Source organism: Aulonocara stuartgranti (assembly GCF_965226115.1).
Source record: "Aulonocara stuartgranti genome assembly, chromosome: 14".
NCBI lineage: Eukaryota > Metazoa > Chordata > Actinopteri > Cichliformes > Cichlidae > Aulonocara > Aulonocara stuartgranti.
The window spans coordinates 425058-440934 of NC_138950.1; the positions used below are offsets into that span (position 1 = coordinate 425058).

Genomic DNA, 15877 nt, shown 5'->3' on the forward strand with positions numbered 1-15877 from the left:
AGGAGAGTCCCAGATGAGGGCTCGCCCAGCAGCCGCGGAGCAGAAGTCAGGGGGAGTTGCAGTGACGCGCCCGTGAGCTCCGCCGGCCCCCAGCTGCGCCTGAGTGACCGAGCCCTAGGCCGAGAGGCCGGGGGCACCCCACCTCCAAAGGGGCCCGAGCGAGCCCCAGGCCCCAGGCCCCGACAAGCGGCCGCCAAGGAGTGAGCCGGTGTGTACCCGGACACCCACCCCCAGACACAAAGAACCACCAACACACCGACACCTGAGGGAGTCCGCCACCGGCAGGGGAAGTGGTGGTGGGTGGAGATAGGCCTCCAAACCTTGGAGGGCCTGAGGTGTCCCCAGAGAGGTGGCGTCTGATACCCAACCTGACATATAGACACAGACATACAGGCACACACAGACACAAACATCCATTCCCACCCTCATGCTCTCATATGCACTTACTCCACACTCAACCAACGTGGAGACAGACATAAAGAGACGCTGTACACACGATCACACTCCCCAAGCGTACTCTACAAACCGGGTCTAGGTACCCTTGCCCCTGGAGGGGGGAATTGCACCCAGACCCAGGTGGTGTTACCCTTTTCCCTGCGGTGGGGAGAGGCAGACCACCCCGACTCCGCAGCAGCAGGGAGGCCCCACACCCCAGACCGCAGTCGGACGGCCAACTCCTCCTACTAGCCCTCCCGCTCCAGCAGGCCGCAGAGAATGGGGGTGGGAGAAGACTCCAAACCTCCCTCCACCCGCTCATTGTAGTGTTGATGCATATGTGTTCTAAGGTGCAATTAAAACCCAGGAGGGCATGGAGCTACCTGCCAAGGAGCAGCAGGTAAGCGCATAGTCCCTCCTGCTAACCCTCAATGACTAAGTGTATTTAAAATTGAGAGGTGGGCAACGACGTCAGGGGTGAGGTATACACCCTGATGGTGATTTGGACTCCGTGATTGTGCCCACCCCCAAGATCCTATATGTATGTGTAATGAGAGTGTGAATAATGTGAATGTCTAAGTTGTGGGATAAAATTGAGGCAGAGGCAGCCAGAAGGGGACAGGGGGGGGGGGTAGCCTCCTCTGCACCCTGGTGACATACCCCCACTCCAAGGCCCTGCATGTGTGGGTGGTTGTGGAGGAGCGGGAAGAGGGAGGCAGCTGGAGATGGGGAGGGAAGGAAGGGAGGGGCAGGTAACCCCTCCCTGGGGCCAGCTCCCCCGCTGACCCCAGTAGGCACTCCCACCCTCCGCGACCCGCCAGGGAAGGGGGGCCCAGGCCCATCAGACCGGGGCCCAGTGCAATAGCGCCCCCCGGCTCCACAGAGCCCTGGACAGTCCACCCAACCCCACCACAGAGAAAACTGCACCCACCCCACCAACCACACATCTTCCAGACTACATAAGACGGTAAACGCCCAGGCTGAGATCTTCCTCCACCTCTCCTGTATCTCCCCCTCCTGCAGAGAGTTCCTGAGAGAAGAAAGCTCCTGCCAGACGCAATAATCACACCTCCCAAATACTTGGCTCTGAATTTCGCATTTATTTAAATTCAGCTTCAAGCCTAAATCTTCAAACACTTTGGCGACAGTGGGAAGGAAAAACTCCCTTTTAACAGGAAAAAACATCCGGCAGAACCAGGCTCAGGGAGGGGCGGGGCCATCTGCTGTGATTGGTTGGGGTGAGAGAAGGAAGACAGGATAAAGACATGCTGTGGAAAAGAGACAGATTAATAACAGGTGAGAACAGAGAGGGCAGCATCATCAGCTCACTGGAAGGTTCAGAAGGTGGTCAGCTGGTAAGGAGCGACGGCCCAGCCCTGTTGTTGACGATGAAGGTCATCTGTTTAAGGAGTGAGCTGTTGATCAGTCTTCACGGATCAGTGGGCAGGTGTGTAACCTGAGCCTCAAACACCTGCTTCACTGTGAGATGAAGCAGAGCTTTAACGTCAGGCTGTTTGAGCCTCCACCAGTTATCTGGTAAAATGGCCATGTACCATCTGGTGGTGACCTGACTGCCAGCTCCATGGATCACTTTCGATGTCGAGGTCCATGTGAAACAGAGAGCTGATGATTTCTTTCCTCTGGTTGCAGGTATGCCCCAGGGACCTGTCCTAGGGCCCCTTCTTTTCATCCGCTTGGACACATTTTCGTAAATACAATATTCACTGTTTCACTGTTATGTTGATGACACCCAGCTTTATTTGTCCACTAAACCTGATTCTGCTCTCCCCCCGTCCTCCCTCACCCTCTGTTTAGCCAAACTAAATTCGCGGTTCTCTTACAATTTTCTCAAACTCAATAGTAACAAATCTGAGCTCCTCCTAGTCGGCACTAAACAAACGCTATTCACAACTAATAGCTTTTCTATTACAATCAATAACTCGCCGGTCTCCGTTTCCCCATTTGTGAAAAATCTGGGTGTCATCCTTGATAGCACTCTATCTTTTAACTCCCACGTCAATGACATCACTGCATATTTCCAACATTAATCGTCTCCGTCCTTTTCTCTCCCCATATGCCGCTGCCATTCTTGTTCATAGCCCGGTCACTTCCCGGATCGATTACAGCAACTCTCTTCTTTTTGGTCGTAGTCAAAAATCTGTCCATCATTATATTCCTCTAATATGTTTGATGGTTGTGTTGATCTGTGTGGGACTGGGGGGAGGGGGCGTTGTGGGTTTTTTTCATATATATGTGTGTTTATTTACTTAGGAAAATGAAGAAAGGTTGATTGTATTTTGGTAACTGCAAGTACTGTTGTTTTCTTTTTTCAATAAAAAATATTTTCAAAAAAAAAAAAAAAATCTGTCCATCAGCTTCAACGTGTCCAGAACTCTGCTGCTCGTATCATCACCAGGACCCCTTGTATGCACCACATCAGCTCTGCTCTGCAGCAGCTTCACTGGCTTCTGGTTAAATACCGCATCAATTTCAAGACACTTTTGTACACATTCAAGGCTACCCATCATCTCTCGCCTTCATACCTCTCTGACATGGTTCAGATCACCGTTCCTTCTCTGTGTCTCACATCCTCCTCCTCTCTTTCGCTTTCCATCCCTTCCCCCCCGGCTAGCCACCGTGGGGCGCAGGGCTTTCTGCTGCTCTGCCCCCCGTCTTTGGAACTCCCTCCCTCCTGAGATAAGAAACATCACTTCCCTCCCTCTTTTTAAGTCCAGACTCAAAACTCACCTGTTCACATTAGCCTATTACACATAATTTTTTCCATCCTGCTACTTTAATTTGTTTTATTTATTTGCTCAAAGTTTTATCCTTATTATTTTGTAAATTGTTATGTTTGTTGTTGTTATTGCTTGTGTACAGTGTCCTTGAGTGTTTTGAAAGGTGCTTTCTTAAATAAAATTTATTATTATTATTATTATTGTTATTATGATTATTTCAACTGTTCCAAACGCTCTTGTGATGAAAGAGTGGCCCTATGGTTTCCTCATTAATGAGTGTTTATTCATCATTATATGAAGATGCAAGAGCCAGGGATAGAAGCACATTTTACAAGACAACATAGGAGCAACTAGAAAGTGCATTTTCTGAAGAAACTGCAGTGTGAATGCTTGAATCTGAATGTATGAGCTGAAATGAATTAATTATTGAATATTAAGCTAAAAATGTTGAATGAGCTGGAAAATACAGAGTTTGATGTTCACACAGAAGAAGTTGGAAAATAGCTGAAAAGTTTTTAAATGTAAATTAGAAAAACCTAAGTAATGAGAAAATACATTTTCGAGTCAGAAAACATCTGAAAGAATATTAAAAGGTCATATTCTTTGAATCACTGAATGACTAAAATGTGATCCCTCCACTTGGATCCACACAGTTTAAAAAGTTTAAATGTCTGAGCTTTGAAAGACACGCTGTTGGAGAGAAAACAACGATGGCTACATTTTGAGGGTAAAATGATGGCTGTAGAGCAAACACTGTGGACACAGCAGCAGTTGAAAGAGAAGTGTTTAAGATGAATCTTGGCAGAGTGAGAGAGAGAGCTCGTTAAGCAGGCAGGTGTGAGCCTGGTTGCTATAGTGACTGCACCCAGTGGCTCCATACACACGGACACAGACATGCGCCTCACTTTTGCTGCTTAAAATGAACAGAAAAGTCAGGCCGAAACAAATCGTTCCCAAATGAAAAGTAAAAGTCGTATTGACAAAATTCTTTCACCGTGAGCGGCAGCAATGTCCAGTCTACCAGATTCTCAGTTGTCATGCCTGTGGAGTTTATTATATGGACGTGGTGACAGTGGAAAGACACCATGCTCTTCTGATTTTCAAACGAACCTTCTGAGCCATTTTAACATTAGAGTCTATGGAAGAGTTGGAGGGAGGAGGCTGTGCATTGGTGACATTTATGAAAGAACCGTAACACCTAGGACAATAGTAAACACATTGGATGAAAGAGGACAGCGATGGATAAGTTTTGAGGGTAAAATCATACCTGTAGAGCAAACGCTGCGGACACAGCAGCAGTTTTAAAAAAGATTTTTTTGCTCCTCTCACTCTAGCAGTTGAGCTGCCTCACTCTAGCCCCAACATTCCGTCCCATACACACCCATTATAAACTCTGAAACGGGTGAAAAAACATCATGAAACTTAAACTGGAACTGAAGAAAAAGTATAATAGATATTGAAAAGATAAATACAAGTTCAATAGTTGAATCTCTTGGCTTCGTTTTAAAGTTTGAATGGTGGCTCTATGTCAATGTATGTGGAAGTAGTAGGAGTTGAAAAATAAGTAAGTTGAATGAGGGTTTGAAGGGTCTCCCCATTGAAATACATGGGAAATTTTTGTTGAATAAAGTTGAATAAAATTAAAAATATAAATGTTAAAAATGAGAAAAATAGAAGCAGTCATGTCCAAAAGATGAGGAATCTAATGGTGTTTGAATGGTTTTTCTAAGTTGAACAGTTTTGAAGGAGTTAGCGTCCAAAAAACTTACGGAAAAATAATAATAAAGATTCAAAGAACAATAGTGTGCTTTTCAAGCATTCACACTAATAAGAAGAAAAATATACATCATTGAAAACATCAAGAATACATAATGACGTCATCTTGTTGTTATGGCAGCAGGTAAAAAACAGACATCCCATCAGTTATTATGGTGTGTGTGTGTGTGTGTGTGTGTGTGTGTGTGTGTGTGTGTGGCGCCATCTTAGATGAAGACATGAGTGGAACCCCGAAGTGTGCTTTGATTGTAACAATGACATCAGGCTCCGCCCATGCACTACTGAACAAAACTAAGTATGAAAAGGAAAGGAAGAGCAAAACAGTGAAGGGTATATAAAAAGGTCAATATATACAAATAAAGTAAAGCAATAGTCAAACTACAAAAACATATTCCACACAACAGCATCTGCTGGGTAGGATTTAGTGTTGTGGAGGCTGTGAGACGGAAGCCAGGCCTCAGCCTGAGTTTCAGTGCTCTGGTGTCTCCTGCTGATAGCAGCAGGTGGAGCAGGTGGAGCAGGTGGTAGCTGGAGGTGAGGGCCGCTGCGTTCCTGAGGCAGCGGAGCCGTGCAGCTCTGCGTGCACACAGGGATGACAGCATTTCGTGCTGTTGCTGGGCAGCCAAAGGACATGAGCAGTTTTTGGGGAATGGTGTTTGTTCCTGGGGTGACATCAGATAAGACTCAATCCTGCTTCATAGTGCAGACCTCAGGTGTCTGCAGGTGAGACAGCTGATGGAGAAGGTCAGAGAAAACAGACTGTAATCAACGTTGGAGTTCTGGGTTAAACAGGTAACGCTGCCGTTCAGACCAATCACCACACAGTCACAGAGGCGTTTACCTGGGAGCAGGTGAGGCTCATTATCCTACAGCCAGCTGGAGACTTACCTGACAGGGTGGGATGGAGGGAGGTAATCCGCCCTCTTATTGATACAATAAAGTCAAATATTTGTATTTTAGTTCAATTTCATTTCAAATCACTTTTATTGCCAGATTACATGTGCAGGTACACTGATACAGCACATGTAAGTGAAATTCTTGTGTGCAAGCTTCACAAGCAAAAGAGGTGTGCAAAATACAAGAAACATAAGAGCAAGCGAAGTATAAGAATGGGAATCTGAGAATTCTAAGAATAAATATGTACAAATATAAGAGTGCAGGCGCGTTACTGAATATGTATATATACATATTTGTGTGTGCGTGTGTGTGTGTATATATGCATATATATATATATATATATATATATATATATATATATATATATAAAATTAAATAAAAATAAAATATACAGAGGTCAGCAGATGTTTACTGTGCAAAACAAGTGGCATTTATGTACAATATGGAGTGCATAATGTTGAAGTAAGTGAAGGTGAGGTGTCTATGAAGTGTTCAGCAGTCTGATGGCCTGATGGAAAAAGCTGTCTCCCAGTCTGCTGGTTCGGACCGGATACTGCAGAACCTCCTGCTTGATGGAAATAGTCTGAACAGTTTATGGCTGGGGTGACTGGATAGGTTACATTTGCTGCATGTGACGTCATTTGTTAGTTACCAGTTTTAGTTCTCACAAATCAAACATAAATGTTTGTTTATATTATCTTCAATAAAGCGCGTTAATGCGGTGGATTTTGAAAATTAACGTAAAAATATTACATTAACAAAGACAAAACATGAAGCCATAAACATGTATTAATATTATTATTAAAATGTGTGTTATGAAATTCTGTAAACGTGTTTTTAATTGTTTCCTTGATTACATTAAAATCTAAAAAGCGGGAAAATAAAACGAGCCTTTCTTTTCAGGCAGCTCCGCGGACACCTCTGTTTACACTAATTTCCCAGCATCCCTTTCGCCCTTCCTTTTCCTCCTTCTCTGCGGACGCGGTGCAGGTAAGAGTCAACATGTCCGCCGGCACATCCTTGAAAAATGCCCGTTAATCTGCGCGGTGGGCGGCTGATAGTCCCGAGGGGGGCCGGGGCAGGAGCCCCGGCGCTGCTCGGTCGGTCTGTGTCTGCGTTTGAGCCGCTGATGGCGGAGATTCGCTCCGGATAGAGAAGCTAGCCTCGGCTAACGAAGCGCAGGGCCGCGGGTAACCGAGCGGCTTCCGAGCTGCGCGTGCCGGCTCCCGCACACGTGCGGTAAGGAAAGGGTGTGTGGGAGCCCCGATACTCGCGGCGGGCTGGAGCTCCCCCGGTAAACGGGCCAAACCAGAGGATCCACCGGCCGGAGCTGACTCGGATTTTCGTAGTTTCTCGTGAAACAATGAAACGGAAAGAGCCGAATGTTACGTGCTGTATGCAGGGAGCCATCGGTTATCGATCAGTGACGGGCTGACCGCAGAATCACACGGGTTCTGAACGGGACTGTTTCTGTGACAACCTCAGACACTTTACTTGTGGTCCAAGATGCCTCTGAATAAGTCACGTGACTTTTTACCTGGTAGCGTGGCACGTGCTGTTCCCACATAAAGTGTTTCTTAAGAACAGTAAACGCATCCCAGGTTGGAGCACGCTCAGTCCTCCACCTGTGAGGTCATAGCTGACTAAACCTACAGTTATCAGGGCCTGGCACTAAAAACTCGTATTATTAGTTGCCATGGTGATGTGTCCTCCTCTGAAAACACAGCGGGTACAAAGTTGCGAGCTCAGGAAAACATGCTGGTTACCAGTGCCGTCAATCACGTGATGCTACAGTAGGTTTCAGGTGTTAATGTGACTGTTTCTGTGCAGGTGAACTCACCTGAAGAAGACCACAACGACCAAGATGCCTGGAAGGTGAGTGCCAATCATTTCACTCTGTGGTCACATGATGTATGTCTGTGTGAGCGATTTAACCTGCTGAAGTTCTGAAACAGGAGAGGGCAGACAGGTGTTGACAGGAAGTGAGTTAACTGTGAGTGCAGAGCGACTTCCTGTCTGCTCTTCAGTGATTCTGGGATGGGTTTAATAAAGTTTTATTCAAACAGGCCGTGATCTGTCAGAGACGCTGTTCCTCGCTGCAGAGACGCTGATGGTGATGATGTCATGGTTGGAGGTGCACAGATCAGGGCTCGCAAAATCGCTAGCCCAACGTCCCGGAGCTAGTGATATCTCCGGTCGGGCGACCAAAATCTATCTCAGCCCCGCCGAGTGTTTTAGGCAGAAAAAGTATGTGTGTCCATGTGTAAACGCAAAAAACGGTGAAACTCAGAAGCCTGGCAGGGAACGAGTAGCAAAGATGGCACATAGTCGTGTAAACAGAGGGACAGTAACTATGTGTAACAGCAGCAGTGTTTCTGTCACTGTAGAAGTTCATCTCATGTGAACAGTAACGTCTCGCACACCTTTGATGTTGTGTGACTAAATCTCAGTTTTCCTCGTCGACACGTAAACACCTTAGAGTTGGGTCCTTGTTGCTATAGAAACAGTTGTGGGCGCTGTCAGTGGGTCGTTGCTGGTGATCTGTGGAGCGTACAGGGGAAGCAGGTGCAGGGTTACGACCTTCGATCCTCAGATCGGAGGAGAAGGGTGAAGTAACCACGGTGACATCAGCTGGTGGAGTGGGTCACGGTTTGGCTCTGATCAAGAAGCACTGGAGTTCCTATTGGTTGTTTTGGGACCTTCTGCCGCTCACTTTAGTTCTATTGATCATTTGTGTCTGATTAGTGAGTTGATCACGTTGCACAGAACGCTGGCAGCAGATAAATCAATACTTGACGTCTATCAGTCCAGAGCGGCACAGGCCTCTGGGGGTCACATTCACCCGTGGCTCCTCCCACTCCAGCTTTTTGATGATGTTGATTCTGTCAGCTGTTTCTGGGCTGATTGATCAGTCTGATTACTGATCATTCTGCAGGTTTGATTTGCTTTAGATGTTTTAAGGTCTGTTAGAGAGATGCGGAGGGTAGCTCCGTCGTTGTGATTGATTTCCCGCCTCCTGTGTTTGGCGACTGTTTTGTGCAGTTTCTGTGTGTGTGATGGAAGGGTGAGCTCCACCAGCTTATGTCTGGGTGAAAAAGACACGCTGTGCTTTGACTTTGGTGAAACCTTTGGTCACGCTTGGGCTGGAGATGAGCAGCTCTTTCCATTGGTCAGATTTGGGGGCGTGTCAGCAGGTGGTGGTGACATGGTCTGACGCAGTCTCTCTTTCAGACTGTGGAGTAAGGCCATCTTTGCGGGCTACAAGCGCGGCCTGAGGAACCAGCGCGAGCACACGGCGCTGCTGAAGCTCGAGGGCTGCTACAGCCGGGACGAGGTCGACTTCTACCTCGGCAAACGCTGCGCCTACGTCTACAAGGCCAAGAAGTGAGCTGCCACACCGCCATCTTTCATTTACTGTTAAGGTTGGCGTGTTTCTAAGTGTGTGTGTGCACGCAGGAACACGGTGACGCCCGGCGGGAAGCCCAACAAGACCCGTGTGATCTGGGGGAAGGTGACCCGGGCACACGGAAGCAGCGGGATGGTGCGAGCAAAGTTCAGCAGCAACCTGCCGGCCAAAGCCATTGGACACAGAGTCAGAGTGGTGAGTCACATGACCTGATCAGCTGGGGTTACGACCTCGCAGACGTCTTGGCTGCCGTGGCGTTTCTGTGTTCACTGCTTCCTATCATGCCATCAGATCGTTTCCAATACGCTTCAGGAGTAAAAGTGTTCGTGCGAACTTTGACCTGCTCTGGCTCAGAGCGCTACCTGAGTGCGCTCAGTCTTTAAATTTGATTTATTCACCATGAAGCCACAGCTGGAGGCGTCATTTACAGGTTCTTTTTTATAACGTGAAATCAATATGACGAGACTGAGGGGTGTGGCTTCAGACAGCAGCATTGAGGAAGCTTATCAATATTTGAATAAATGAATAAACTCAAGCAAGACGAGAGGCTGAGTAACGTTTGCACATCATTCTGTCAGATAAACTCAGATTAGAGCATGTTCATCAGACTGACAGCCCGCTCCACCCGGCTGCTGCTGTTGGTGTACAGCTGTGAGAATAGAAAGTCTTTATCCGGTCGTTCAGTCTGACGTCACTAGCCGTGTCTGGGCCTAAACTCCGCTGCAGGTCCATATATCAAACGATCACTATGGCATTACTGAGAGTTGAAAAACTGTCTAAAGTCTTTCATCTTTAATAAAATGATCAGCGTTCTGCTCTACCAGGTGTAACAACTGAGTTTAACATCCAGGCATCCATGAAAACGGAATTTATGACATTTAACGGAGTTAGAAGTTAGCAGGGAGTTAGCTCGCTAGCTTCTATCTAAATACAATATAGCATGTCCTGCCTGCGGGGCTTTGGAAACAAATTCAAACGTACAGCTCTGCTATCACTTCCAGCATAAATGAAGACAGAAAACTAAACAGCAGTGACGTTTGTAGGGTTACTGAAGTTGGGCTAGCTGCTATATAATGATGTGCTACGTGACCGCTAGCGACACAGCTATGTTAGCATAATATAAACAAGCTAACTTTTTTTCCACTGGATAAAAGTTAACGTGAGTGTTCTCGGTGGTCAGGAACAAATGTAATTGCATGGCAGGATGCTGTAAAAGGACCAAACTTCAGCCAGGAGAACAACTGAGATAATCCATCCACAATACGAGGTTAGTCATTCATATACTGCTGCATGGGCTGGGCTGTAGCTACATCCTAAGGTTTTAAAAACTGAGCTTAAATAAATGATTAGTGGTAATAAAAGCCGAGGGAGGTCATCAGTGATCACTGACTGTTTTAGGAGCTTTTTGAGATCAAATAGAAGAAAATACAAAACATTAAACATGTTAACAACACAAAAGCCATATTAAACGCAGACTACTTTAGACCCGGAAGTAGGATTCGTCGCGTCATCACTGAACAACTGGATAGGTACTATACAGATTTACAGTGAGATACAGACCTGGGGGGGGGGGGGGGTCTGCAGCTCTGAGCAGTATTTAGAAAAAAGTACCAAGAGAAAAAATGCTGCTGAGCGCAGATCTGATGACTCTGATTGACCATATTATTTTGCAGAAATGGCGTTCAGTCATTCGGAGTCACATCTAGAGGTCTCACCTGTCACAGGTGTTTGCTCACAGTGTGACACGCGCATTCGTACCACCGTCGCCATATCTTCCACCTCGCTCGCCGCACTGATGCTCTGAAGGCGTCTCAGGTCTTCTCGCCGCTTACTTCTTCTGTGGTTTCTCCTCCTGTGTGCATTTCCTGTGTGGTAGTTGTATTGTGAAGTTCATTTCCTGTGCGTGGTTTTATTGTGACAGTGTACTTCCTCTTTGTGTGCAGATGCTGTATCCTTCCCGGGTGTGAGGCGGAGATGGCAGCGACTCTTTGTTTGTACAGAAACAATAAAGTGATCAATAATCTGGTCAGACTCCCGCTTTGTGTTTCTCTCACACACACAGCCTTCATCTACAGGAGTCTCTCACTCTTCTTCTGACTGCAGGGGGCAGCAAAGCATTCGGAGAGGTCTTTTAAAGCAGCGGTCCCCAACCCCCGGGCCTCGGACCGGTAGCGGTCCGTGAGTCGTTTGGTACCGGGCCGTGAGAGTTGAGGCTCAGGTGTGAAATGTATAGTTTTCAGGGTTTTTATCGGTTTTCAGCGTTATTTTGTTATCGTTTTTATCGTTAACTCGGTTTTCCTGGGTCTTTCCACGTGTGTTATGAATAAATCATCTTTTTTTTCGGTACCGGTACTAGTTTTATTTTCTTGTATTTATCCACGACACCTTAAAGGAAAATATTGTCGGGCATAAACCGGTCCGTGGGGCAAAAAAGGTTGGAGACCGCTGATTTAAAGGGTGTGTTATGTCCAGAGTTTAGGCTGTCAGGTTGTCAGGACAACGGTGATGATTGGTGGGGATTCAGGTGTGGGTGGTGCGGCACAATGAAGTTTGGAATCGACTCCAGGTGTAAGTGTTATACAGTGTTGGGAAGGTTACTTTTAAAATGTATTCCATTACAGAATACAGAATACATGCCCCAAAATGTATTCTGTAACGTATTCCGTTACGTTACTCAATGAGAGTAACGTATTCTGAATACTTTGGATTACTTAATATATTATCATGCTTTTTACAACAACGTGAATGTACTATTGCTGTGTGATTTATTACTATTACTGAAGGTCCGCGACTCCGAACTGTAGTAAAGGGACCTCTGACTAATACGGCGGGGTCCCTGTCGGCTCGTAGCCGAAAAATAGCTTTACTTTGTTGTGTGGGTCAACTTTTCTTGCGAGAGACAGAGAGAAGCGTTGAAAGGCTCCAACGGAACTTATTGTTTCGGAGGAAAACACAAACACGGTGTACAGTCGAGTCTTAATAGCTTACTTACAACTGGGCTCGTCAGGCTCTCTTCTTGGCTGCAGTGGTTATTATTATATTTACATGCTTCCAGCTCCCGTTTTTCCTCGATGACAACTCGTACCTTTCCACTCCCCTTTTTCTCCCTCCTCGCGCTCACAGACCCATAACGTGTATGGCAGTCCATTCTCCCTGCAGCACGGACTACACTGCCCATGATGCTACATTCTTTAGAGCTATGCTTGTAGCATTCTGCCTGTTAGCTTAGCACAACAACAACAAAAAGGCGCTCTCTCACCCAGGAAACACACAGTCGCAGAGAGAGAGAGAGCGTCGCCCTGTAACCATGGCAACCGTAACGCTGCCGCCTGGAACAACAGCACGTAGCTGTCAAACAAAACCCAAACAGTCCTGACCCGCGACAAAATGAAACAGGAAAGTACCGCAGTGTAATCCGTTTATTTCAACAAAGTAACTGTATTCTGAATACCACCTTTTTAAACGGTAACTGTAACGGAATACAGTTACTCATATTTTGTATTTTAAATACGTAACGGCGGTACATGTATTCCGTTACTCCCCAACACTGCTGTTATATAACCGGACTGTATATGAAGCACCTAAAGTGAGCGTGCTCAGAATGATTGGTCCAGCTGTCACATGGTTTTCTTTTTATTAATTAATGTAACAAGTACAACAATGGCAGCATTTTCAAAGACTTTTTTGCAACTTGAGGTAACAGCAGAACAGCCTGTATTTCAATATGTAAAGTAATATAAACATAAGTAACTAAAGAAATTAATCAAATTAAAAGACAGAATTCTAACCTCTGTGTTTTCTAAAGGTTTTAGTGCAGATCCACAGCGTGTTTTTTGTCAGGCACAGTTCTTTGTGAATAGTGAAAAAGGTTGGCTTTGTTTTCAGAAATCAACATTTGTGAATGAAGAATTTACACATAATTATCACATTTAAGACATTTTCAAGTTTCTTTTCTTAGAGATGCAAAAATAATATAATTTTTAGAAAAATCAAGTAAGTTTGGAATCTTTGGGCAAAGCCTGTAGTGCACGTAGTCCCACAGGGCTTTACAGTAAATACATCTGTAAGATTCAATGTTCCCGTCACAGAAAGAACAGGAGTTATTATAAAGAGCAGAACGACATGTGAGAGATCCATCGGAAGAATCAGAATACTTTATTGATCCATAGGGGAAATTGTGTTGGTTACATGCTCCAGTACAAACACTAACAAAGGCAGACAATACAAAAAGAAATAGCACAGTATGTATGTATGTATATATGTGTATATATATATATATATGTATGTATATATACATACAGTGGGGCAAAAAAGTATTTAGTCAGCCACCGATTGTGCAAGTTCCCCCACTTAAAATGATGACAGAGGTCAGTAATTTGCACCAGAGGTACACTTCAACTGTGAGAGACAGAATGTGAAAAAAAAAAATCCATGAATCCACATGGTAGGATTTGTAAAGAATTTATTCGTAAATCAGGGTGGAAAATAAGTATTTGGTCACCTCAAACAAGGAAAATCTCTGGCTCTCACAGACCTGTAACGTCTTCTGTAAGAAGCTTTTCTGTCCCCCACTCGTTACCTGTATGAATGGCACCTGTTTGAACTCATCATCTGTATAAAAGACACCTGTCCACAGCCTCAAACAGTCAGACTCCAAACTCTGCCATGGCCAAGACCAAAGAGCTTTCGAAGGACACCAGGAAAAGTATTGTAGACCTGCACCAGACTGGGAAGAGTGAATCTACAATAGGCAAGCAGCTTGGTGTGAAAAAATCAACTGTGGGAGCAATCATCAGAAAATGGAAGACATACAAGACCACTGATAATCTCCCTCGATCTGGGGCTCCACGCAAGATCTCATCCCGTGGGGTCAAAATGATCATGAGAACGGTGAGCAAAGATCCCAGAACCACACGGGGGGACCTGGTGAATGACCTGCAGAGAGCTGGGACCAAAGTAACAAAGGTCACCATCAGTAACACACTACAACGGCAGGGAATCAAATCCCGCAGTGCCAGACGTGTTCCGCTGCTGAAGCCAGTGCATGTCCAGGCCCGTCTGAAGTTTGCCAGAGAGCACATGGATGATACAGCAGAGGATTGGGAGAATGTCATGTGGTCAGATGAAACCAAAGTAGAACTTTTTGGTATAAACTCAACTCGTCGTGTTTGGAGGAAGAAGAATACTGAGTTGCATCCCAAGAACACCATACCTACTGTGAAGCATGGGGGTGGAAACATCATGCTATGGGGCTGTTTTTCTGCCAAGGGGACAGGACGACTGATCCGTGTTAAGGACAGAATGAATGGGGCCATGTATCGTGAGATTTTGAGCCAAAACCTCCTTCCATCAGTGAGAACTTTGAAGATGAAACGAGGCTGGGTCTTCCAACATGACAATGATCCAAAACACACCGCCCGGGCAACAAAGGAGTGGCTCCGTAAGAAGCATTTGAAAGTCCTGGAGTGGCCTAGCCAGTCTCCAGACCTCAACCCCATAGAAAATCTGTGGCGGGAGTTGAAAGTCCGTGTTGCTCGGCGACAGCCCCAAAACATCACTGCTCTCGAGAAGATCTGCATGGAGGAATGGGCCAAAATACCAGCTACTGTGTGTGCAAACCTGGTAAAGACCTATAGTAAACGTTTGACCTCTGTTATTGCCAACAAAGGTTATGTTACAAAGTATTGAGTTGTATTTTTGTTATTGACCAAATACTTATTTTCCACCCTGATTTACCAATAAATTCTTTACAAATCCTACCATGTGGATTCATGGATTTTTTTTTCACATTCTGTCTCTCACAGTTGAAGTGTACCTCTGGTGCAAATTACTGACCTCTGTCATCATTTTAAGTGGGGGAACTTGCACAATCGGTGGCTGACTAAATACTTTTTTGCCCCACTGTGTATGTATGTATGTATGTATATATGTATATGTATATATATATTATATTAATCTCTTGTCGTCAATAAGCAACGTTTAGGGAGCTCTATAGTATTCAATGAGAGGGCCCTGCGCGTCGATAAGTGACGCAGAGGGAGCCTGACCATGCCTCACACATGTGCCGAGTTGGGAGTGAGAAGGTGTTGGAACAAAAGGTTTTCTCCTTCATTTCTGTCAAACAAAGGTGTCTGAAACGTTTCCAGCTGTTAGTATCTTGTTCGCTAGGCAACCTTTTCAGCGCGACGGAGGCTAGACCGTCCCATTTCACAAGCCTCTCACTTCCGGCCTGAGCTGTCTTTGATCATGCGGCCCTTGTGGACCGTTAAGCTGCAGACCCTGAATTGGGACACAGCCTCAGTCTCAAGGGAATCTGGGAGAAGGGTCACATGGTTGATGATACATGATACTGTACTTGTTACTAACTTGTGTATTGCTGATGTGTAATGATGTGATCACACTGAGAAACCAAAGATTTCAAATCCACAGTTTTTAATATTGACATATTAATATAGCACAACTACACAAAATCTGTAAATTGGTACTCCAGTCCCCTCCCTCCCTCCGCACGGTGAGTGCAGGCTGGGTGCTGTCACGTGACTCAGATGACCAGGATGAGGTTTGTGGGATTGATCAGTGAGCGCGAGCGCCCTGACAGACCAGACTGAGGGATCACGTCGGTGCT

The 15877-nt window shown here is 45.7% G+C and overlaps 1 protein-coding gene across 1 annotated transcript; it reads left to right on the top strand.

The window, feature by feature from the left end:
- The first annotated feature begins 6774 nt into the window (after nt 1-6774).
- rpl35a (ribosomal protein L35a) lies at nt 6775-11277 on the top strand. Its single transcript, XM_082503037.1, has 5 exons — nt 6775-6836; nt 7677-7721; nt 9078-9230; nt 9303-9447; nt 11196-11277. Exons 2-5 carry the CDS (start codon nt 7711-7713, stop codon nt 11217-11219), a joined length of 333 nt encoding a protein of 110 aa, XP_082359163.1. The 5' UTR covers nt 6775-6836; nt 7677-7710; the 3' UTR covers nt 11220-11277.
- Nucleotides 11278-15877: the final 4600 nt, after the last annotated feature.